The 9,590-nt window shown below is 42.1% G+C and overlaps 1 protein-coding gene across 3 annotated transcripts; it reads right to left on the reverse strand.

The window, feature by feature from the left end:
- Positions 1-4,286: 4,286 nt before the first annotated feature.
- On the reverse strand, positions 4,287-9,050 carry LOC116400903 (interferon-inducible GTPase 5-like). Of its 3 annotated transcripts, none has more exons than XM_031879007.1 (4): positions 8,962-9,050; positions 7,713-7,769; positions 6,424-6,974; positions 4,287-6,111 (listed from the first exon to the last, which is right to left on the reverse strand). In XM_031879007.1, the coding sequence occupies exons 3-4, from the start codon at positions 6,965-6,967 to the stop codon at positions 5,501-5,503; spliced, it is 1,155 nt and encodes a 384-aa protein (XP_031734867.1). In that variant the 5' UTR covers positions 6,968-6,974; positions 7,713-7,769; positions 8,962-9,050; the 3' UTR covers positions 4,287-5,500. The 3 variants fall into 3 exon arrangements, with proteins under 3 accessions (XP_031734867.1, XP_031734866.1, XP_031734865.1); XM_031879006.1 differs by having other exon boundaries at positions 7,713-7,772; XM_031879005.1 differs by having other exon boundaries at positions 6,424-7,772.
- Between the last annotated feature and the right edge of the window lie 540 nt (positions 9,051-9,590).

The following is a 9,590-nucleotide window of genomic DNA, read 5'->3' on the forward strand; positions in this document are numbered from 1 at the left end:
TCTCTGTCTCTCTCTCTCTCTGTCTCTGTCTGTCTCTCTCTCTCTCTCTCTCTCTCTGTGTCTGTCTGTCTCTCTCTCTTTGTGTCTCTGTCTCTCTCTCTCTCTCTCTCTCTCTCTCTCTGTCTCTGTCTCTCTCTCTCTCTCTGTCTCTCTCTCTCTGTCTCTCTCTCTCTCTGTCTCTCTCTCTCTCTGTCTCTGTCTGTCTCTCTCTCTCTGTGTCTCTGTCTCTCTCTCTCTCTCTCTCTCTCTCTGTCTCTGTCTCTCTCTCTCTCTCTCTCTTCTCAATTCAATTCAAATTTGCTTTATTGGCATGAAAGTTTAGAAACAGTATTGCCAAAGCATCAAAAAATTGAACATACAATAACATCAATACACAACAATATCAATATAACAATAATATTAATACAACATCTCATAAAGTGGTGTGAGACAGAGCCTCCATTGCTCCCACGTTACCTGTAGGCCACCGCAGCTCTCTGACACCGAAGCAAAGGGAGGAGCGAAGTGAGAGAGAGATCCACGGATAGATAGATCTCTCTCTCTCTCCGTCTCTCTCCCAATTCAACCCAAACTCAGATCTGCTCCATTGGCGTGAACGCCCAGGAACGGCATCGCCAAAGCGTCACCTGCTGTCCCTCAGGTTGTGGCATGTTAGTACATACTGGGCAGCAAGGTCTCCTCTCTCCTTCTCCTAGGAGGACTTTTCATTTTGAAATATCACTCCATTTTTTAAAATCTGAAATCACAGAGTCAAATTTGTTGAGGTAGATGTTCCTAATTTTATGGAATGTTTTGCATTTTAGGAGGAAGTGCATCTCCGTCTCAGCCTCACCGGTCCCACAGTGACCACATGTTCTGTTCTCTCTTGGTTGCCATGACTTTTTGTGTCGTCCTGGTTCAATCTCCAGTTTGTGGTCACTGAGCCTGTACTTGGTGAGGTTCTGTCTCTGCTTCATGTCTCTGACTGTAGAGAGGTACTCTGCCAATTCATAGTCTCTCTCTAGGGCCAGATAACATTCCAGTCTGCTTTGGCCCCCAGTTTCCTCTCTCCAGATAGGCTTCTTTACATCTCGCCATGATGTGTTTTACTCTGGTTGGTGTTTGGAGAGCCGTGTTGTTGAGAGACTGGTCCCCGTGTGTCTGAGAGGAGGCAGCTAGTCTCAGCACCAGCTGACATAGGGGACTCTTCTCTGGGCTCAGCTCTTGGGTTCGGAGGGCTTTGGAGTGGAGGGTGTCTGGGGGGCTGGATTTAAGGTGATTGAAGAATGTGAGTGCTCTCTTTTGAATGTTAATGATCAGTGGGTATCTAGTTCTGCTCTACATGCATTTGTTGGGGTGTTTCTGTGTAAAATGTGTCTGCAGAATTCTGCGTGTAGAGACTCTGTTGATGTTTGTCCAGCGGGTATAACTGTGATGACTGAGTGGACCCATACTTCACTACCATACAGCACAATGGGCTGGATGACACTGTTCAAGATTTTAAGCCAGATTTTAATTTGGATTTTTAATTATAAAATGTTCTCTTAATTGCGTGTAGAGCTCTTGGAGCTTTTTCTTTTAGTGCATTTACTGCCATGTTGAAACTCCCTGATGCAGTTATGCTGATACCAAGGTAGCTATAACTCATACTATGTTCAATCATGTTGGTGTTTATGGTAAACTGGTATTTGTTCTCCTGACATCTGGGGCGTTTTTGGAAAATCATGACATTGGTTTTCTTCATGTTCACTGCCAGGGCCCAGTTATGACAGAACTGTTGCACTCTGTCCAGCTGTTGCTGTAGTCCTGGTTCAGTAGGAGACAGTAGAACCAGGTCATCGGCATGAAGCAGACACTTCACCTCTCTCTCAAGGAGGGAGAGCCCAGGAGCAGCACATTGATCCAACTCAACAGCAAGTTCATTTATATATATATTAAATAAAGTCGGACTTAAGTTGCAACCCTGACGAACACCTCTTTTCTGGGTGAAGGATTCAGTTTGTTTGTCTCCAATTTTAACAGCACATCTATTTCCCAAATACATTGATTTAACCAGATCATATACTTTGCCCCCTATCCCACACTGTAGGAGTCTGTAGTAGAGCCCTTCATGCCAAATAGAATCCAAGGCTTTCTTGAAATCAATAAAACAAGCAAATATTTTACCATTTTTTGTTTGGTGGACATGTTTGTTAATTAAAGTATGAAGGGTATATACATGCTCGGTGGTCCGGTGTTTTGGGAGGAAGCCAATTTGATTTTTACTCAAGATGGAGTGTTCGTCAAGGAAATGTAGTATTCTTTTATTGAGAATACTACAGAATAATTTACCGAGACAGCTGCTGACACAGATGCCCCGGTAGTTACTAGGGTCTGACTTGTCACCACTCTTATGAATGGGTGAAATGAGCCCTTTGCTCCAGGAGTCAGGAAAACACCCTGATTGTAATATGATGTTGAACAACTTCAACACTGCACCCTGCATCTCTGGGGTGCTGCATTTGAGCATCTCACTTTTGATGCTGTCTGGACCACAAGCTTTCCTTGGCCGGAGACACTTTGTCTGTGTGCTCAGTTCTTCCCAAGTCATTGGGAAATCAAGGGGGTTCTGGTTGTCTTTAATTATTTCTTCTAATGTTTGGAGTTTTTCTTTTGTAATATATTGGTCTGAGTTAGTTTGATTTATTGGTATATCTTTGTCACTAACATCTCTCTCTCTCTCTCTCTCTCTCTCTCTCTCTCTAAACCAGGCTCAGTGTAGTCCCGATCCTTTATAGTTTATGAAAAATAATTAAATTTTAAAATAGCTATAAATTTGTGATTCTGCTTAGGCCAACAGAGAAGGCCTTGCAGGCCCTGACAGCCCACCACTAATATATACAGTATATATAAATATTGTAATCGTTGCCCAGCACAAATATATATTCATATATACGTATATGTATATATATTAGTGCTGGGCACTAATTAAATAAAATATTTAATTGCGATTAATCGCGATTAAAATATTTAATCGCGATTAATCGCGTGGATTTTTTGCGATTAATCTCATTGTTATGGCAAAGTTCAATAATGAATTCAAAAGTAGTGTATTGCGCACTTTTATTTTAAAAGTACTGCTATATGAACAAAATAGCAATAACATTTGGTTCAGGAGATGCAGGCAGCATGTTTTATACTTTATGTGAATATAATTCATACTTTGTTGGCATCTTATTCTGAAAACCGGATGTTCGTCTGAAGAAACCGGATGTTGTCTCACTTTAATCTTTCTGCTGACTTTCAAAGTCCTTCGCTCACTCCCGATCTGTACCGTTTAAATGCGTTTACCGTGAATGTCAGCATATAGGTGCACTAACATTGCTGACTATAGGATGTTTGCTGGCTTTTATCCCACTGTTCTTGTCATCCTCTTGTTGTTATGTCTATGTATTGTCTCTTGTCTTTCAATTAAAAAATAAAAACATTTTAATAAATTTAAAAAATGCGTTAACGCACGTTAAAATAATTGTCGGCGTTAATTAATGAATGCGTTAACGCGAAATTAACGCGTTAACTTGCCCAGCACTAATATATATATATATATATATATATATATATATATATATATGTGTCTATATATATGTGTGTGTGTATAAATATATATATATATATGTGTATATATATATGTGTGTGTATATATATATGTGTATATATATGTGTGTGTGTGTATATATGGCACACCACTATGATGATGAGGATTTGTGCCTGAACAAATGATTCACCCCCACCTTTGAAAGTTGACTTTAACTTGACCACAGCCTCGATGGACGACTCCACCTCCTCCCCCCTTCTCTGGACTCCTTTTGACTTCTGGAACAGAAAGAGAAGTCTGTGTCCTCTAAGAAGCACCAGCAAGTGTCCACAGCAGACCAGGCCCTCTGCTGGTGAATTAGAGGTACTTCTTAACTCTGTCAGCGTCACCAAAAGTGTGAATACTAATTCGAGCTTCCCCTGGTTGAGATGCTAATGTTTAAGATAATGTTATAGATATTTAGGTGCACTTTGCATGTTAACCAACAGAGAGAAGCAGAATACTGAGAGTATGGCATAGTGTGTCAAAAGTGATTCAAATGTCTATGTGGAGCAGTGGGGTGATATTGGTCCAATGACGCATTTTGATGTCATAAATCAATCGGTTCCTCAGATGTGTGATTTACTGGAGCTGAGGTTTTCATTGTCCCAGTTAAAATGAGTCTGGTGAGCAAGCGTACTGTTCTGACCGTCGGCCTCCTCCATCTCCTTCTCCTCCTCCACCTCACTGATACACTCTGCTCCTCCTCACCAGTTGGGTGTCTTTATGTAACCATTTCAAACAATGCCAGGTGTTGTTCCTGTGCCGGCTGCTTCCTCCAGAATCTGATGCTTCAACTAGATGTGCAGTCAGTGTTGCTGTTTATACTGCAGTTGGGAAGGTTAAGGTGTAATGTACTTCTTTGCTGTAAGAAGTTTGTCGAGACAGATATTTCCACACGACGCAGTAAATGAAACACCCGTAGAGTCCACTTCCATTGAGATTTATTGATAGACAACAGATGGTGGGGCAGGTGAGGACGGCACAAACAGTGCAGGTTTTATCTAAATGAAAACATACATCATCATACACTAAATGTAATACATCGAGAGAAAATATCTGACAAACTTATAACTGAGGAGGATTAACACAATGTTCGTCATTGTAACTGAACATAAATAACTCAAGCATCAAGGTACTGCAAACAAATGTACTCAGAGCAAGGAAACCCACATTTACATACAATTGTTGGCAGAACTCATTCCCCCATATATGCTCTGATCAAGCCAGGCCACTCCCACTTCCTGCTCCTCCTCCTCACACTGTTAAACTAGCCAACACAAGATGTGTACCATCTGTCACATACCATGTCCGCATGTTGTTGAGCATTAGAACGACGGGTGGTTCTTGCCACTGTAACAGACGACGTCTGTCACTTTAAAATGCTGATGAGGTTTGAATCAGGTTCTTTGCAGAGTAGAGGGAATCAGTGGAATCTCCAGTAAGATGCAATGACAGTCACAACAGCCCAGTCCTTTGTGGATAGAAGAATAACTCATATCCATGAGAACAAACATTTAATAATTATTCAAACGTACCTTTTCACTGAGGCTGTCATTTAGAAAAACCTAATGGTAATGTAAGGGATATGTCCACTAGATGGTAGTGAACGACAAGGATGTTCTGTGTGTTTGTACAAACTTCTGGAACTCGACACGGAGAACTCATCATGGAAGAACTGGGTTTCCATCATTAAGAAATCACAAATTTCAGCTCATTAAGCGAAAGTAAGCGCCACAATTTCTGATTTGTGTTTTGGTTAAATGTGCGACACGGTTAGAAAACTATGATTTGTCTGCAGTGCTTTTACTACAATAATATTATAGTGCACTCTCACAAATAATTCAGAAGCTCATTTGCATTGTACACCAACAGTTTCACATGTTTCATATTTCCATTCCCATGGTATCAGACTGGGGTGTTCAAACCCAGGGCCTTTTTAAACACCCTCTGTGCATCCTCAGCAATCATGGTGAGGAAAGCATTCAAAGCTCTGTTGGTGGCGGTAATTGCTGCTGGGATTCCCAATATTGGAATACCTATAAAAAATGCCTCTACTGCCGTTAATGCAGCGTCACCCACAGATGAGGTCAGTAGCTTAATGATAAGATCTCTGCTGATTTCATTTCCAGCTAAAGGGGATGTTATCACTGCTTTGAGATCATTCAAAGGCACACCTGCACGATCAGCAAGATTCTCCAGTGAAGAGCTGTCAAGACCAAAAGTAACTTGGTAGCCTCCGACGACAGAAACCAGCACGGCTACATCAACGACTAAAGAGAGCCCAGGAATTGGTACAGCTGCCATGCCTGCAGCCATTGTAGCATGCCACTTTATTTGTGACTGTAAAGCCTCTTTCTTCTTGCTGATGATCCCAAGACTGATGTTGGGTACAGCCAACAGTAGAGCATGTCTCTTGTGTGCAGGAAGTTCTCTCCTCAGGGTCTCCTCCAACAGACGGAAATCGTACAGGTGGAGCTCAACGCTGGACACCAGGAAGACTTGTTGAGACTTAACACCTTGTTAGTCCAGACAAAGAGAAGAGAGAAGTTTATTTCAGATGATATACTATTAGAAAAAGCCCCAGCAACCCCCTCCAGGCCCAACACAGAGACAGGGAGCCTATGTTGTTTAGATCTGAGGAGATGAGCAGTCAGGCCAACAGACCCTCATTAGTGGCTCTGCCAGTATCACATGACTCAATGTACTACCCGTTAGCTCTCCTTAGTTCTTTCTGCCTTTTAAGTGAGGCAGTGTCTGCTTTTAACCATTGTTGCATAAGCCTTACAGTTGTAGGCATTGGTGATCTTCCCCTTTAACCTCAGACTTACCTTGAATGCAGTTTTCCCTGATTTTGTTCAGAGTCTGTTCTTCGTTGAACGCTGACTTCTGACCTCTTTTTTCGTTACGTATGTCATCGTCAATCTTCGAGCGGACGAAGTAGAACTTTTTCTCCATTTTTTGAATCTCTTCAGCGAGCTTCGTATCATTTTCTCTGAAGCGAGTGGCTGAGATGATGATGAAGAAGTCAAACTTTTCGAATCCAACAAGCTTCAGGTACTTGTCAGCTGGAAATTTGGTGGTGCCAATACCAGGAAGATCCCAAAATACAACATTGGGATGTTGTGGATGGGGGTATGATGTAACCACTGAGGTGGTTTCTACAACACCAGTGGGGGCGGCTCCCTTATCCCCGTCATCTAAGCCTCTAAAGGCATTAACAAAGGTGGATTTACCAGCGCCGGACTCTCCTGTGATGCCAATATTTACTGGAACATTCTTCTTCTCATCCAAATAAGCCTTGATCTTTGCAGCTGCCTCGGCAGGTCCCCTGGTTTGGATAAGTTCTTTAACTTCTTCTTCAAACTTCTCCATAGCTCTCCTAGAAAAATAAAGAAATACAGAAATCATTGTACTATTGTGTTTTGGGGAATAGCAGTAAATATACACTCACACAAATCTAATCATGCACACAAAAAGTAAATATTATAATACACAAAGTTCAGAGATTGCATTGAGATAAATGTATTTTTCTAAATGAAACATTCCCTCAATAGCCGTTGATTTCATAGCATGAGACTACAATCACAAGTAGGACAAAGCTGCAGTGATCAGCAAAGAGAAGTCACCAATGTAGACTGAATATTGAACAAATCTAACTTCAACAGTCTTAAACAATACACAGTAATACATAATAGAGTGCGTTGTGTAACTGGATGTATGCGTTACACCCGCTGAAAAATGGGGATAAATAATCACGAGAGTGATGTGATGGTTGTTCCTCAGCAAGAACTTTACTGCAATCGTTTGTACAAAAATACAATCATTGACACAAGAAGAGCTTCACAGGAGAGTTTGATACCCTCTTTACATGAAACACTCATGAAGTTATTACTTGAGATATTTCCTGAGCTCAAAATAGCTTCAACTCTTCAGAACTCTGTTAAAGTGCATAAAACGTATTAAACAGATGAAACAAACACAAAAACAATAAACACAAGCAAATAATTCTAAAACTCAAATCATGCAATAATGTTCATAAACTCAATATCTTCACTATCACATGAACACTGAAACATAGAAGCTGTGGACTAAAAGATCAGAGTGTTCAGCAACTTACCTCAGTTTGTCTCTGATCAGGAGTGAAGGAAGAGTTCTGGTTCTCTTCACTCTGTAGCTGCTTTTATACACACACACACACACACACACACACACACACTTACAACAATTGAGACCATTTACAAGAAACCCCACCCAGCAAAGACGAAAGTAGAAGTGAATCTGTTGCATGTTCGCTCTCTATAAAACAGATTTATAACTATATATATATATATATATATATATATATTGATACAGGTTGATAACAATATTGACACAGATTAATATATAACAGGTTGATAACAGATTGATAACTCTGCAAAACAAACCTGTTTCTTCACCTTTGTTACGAAATAGAACCGTATCTCTCTTGATCAGAGGTCATGAAGACTTCTAGAACTGGTTCTGACACCAGACCACATCAGCCCTCCAATAAAAGCCGACATATTGTTCATCTACCTTAAAACCACAGCATTGTGATGATGTGGTTTAAGGGTTTTTAGTGTCTCACTAAAACTAATGAGGTTGTGAAAGCCTGTCTTTGATCGACTAAGCTGGACCAACACGTGACCTGCACCATGAGGTTAGGAATAGATTAGGAAAACATGCATTAAATACATATTTGATTACCAATGAGTCTGGTTGAGTCTGGTGGAGCTCTGAGCGTCTCTAGAAGCACTTCCATGGCCCTTCAGAGAGAGGCCCTGTGAGGCCCTGTGTTGTAGCTCTGATGGCAGCTCTTCTATAACTACTGCAGTGAATGTTTGGTGAAGTTAGAGATCCAGCTTTGACTTCGGATCAGTTCAGCACCTGCTGCAGGGTTTAGTTCCTGACTGCAGCAGCTGACCAGTCAAGGAAATAATGCTCAAGTATTACATTTATGAAAAGCTGCTGGAGATGAACTACCACAGACCTGTTGGCTTTGTCTCACCACAAATGTTGATGGTTCAGAATGCTGCTCTGTGTTTAAACCAGACAGAGAGGGACATTGTACCATTATAACAGATTAGCAAATAGTTGAAAAAAGGGATTATGTTGGGAAAAATCTAGTGAGTAATGAATGTGTTGGACTTACAGGGCCTTATGTCCTCACACAAACTCTCATGGCCTGTGCCCTCTGCTGAATGTGAGAACAGTCTTTGACACTAAACACCTCAGCTGTTTAGTCTATCAGACTGTCACGGGCATGATGGAGGACTCAAACGCAGACCAGACCAGAAGTAGAGTGCAGTGGGAATTTAATGAACACTTAAATCAGAACATGAACTTACAGGAACACAGTGAATCCACGGACGAGACCAGAGAGGAACTCCAGCAGAACTGAGACAGGGCACAGAACGAGGCAAACGGGCAGGTAGACATGACAATGACCTGGCAGTGAGTGACTGAGAGGCAGGGGTTTATATCGTGGCTAGAACAGGTGAGGAGAGTTGTGCTGAGGAGGGAGTGCTTGATTACTGATCAGAGGCAGGTGAAGGGAGTTAGACTGGTGCTGAGGGAGTGGCTGACAGGTAGAGTGAGGAGGGTGAAGCTACACAAAGACACACAGAACACAGAAGGCAAAGCCTGATCGTGATAGTACCCCCCCCCCCCCCCCCCAAGCAAGGGACGGATTCCAGACGTCCCAAAAGCAAAAACAAAACATAAACATCTTCCAAGGGAGGGTGGTGGGGGCCCGGAAGAGGGTTAGGACTCCTCCGAGGCCGAGAGTCAGAGTCCACAACCGGGTGGGTGGAGGAGGGACGGCCGGACTGCCAGAACTGTCAGGAGGACGGAACTCTAGAGACGGGAGGTCAGGGGGACTGCACTCTAGAGACTGGAGATCAGGGGGACTGCACTCTAGAGACTGGAGGTCAGGGGGACTGCACTCTAGAGACTGGAGATCAGGGGGACTGCACTC

Source organism: Anarrhichthys ocellatus, unplaced genomic scaffold (genome assembly GCF_004355925.1).
Source record: "Anarrhichthys ocellatus isolate YVR2014 unplaced genomic scaffold, GSC_Weel_1.0 scaffold216, whole genome shotgun sequence".
NCBI classification, from domain to species: domain Eukaryota; kingdom Metazoa; phylum Chordata; class Actinopteri; order Perciformes; family Anarhichadidae; genus Anarrhichthys; species Anarrhichthys ocellatus.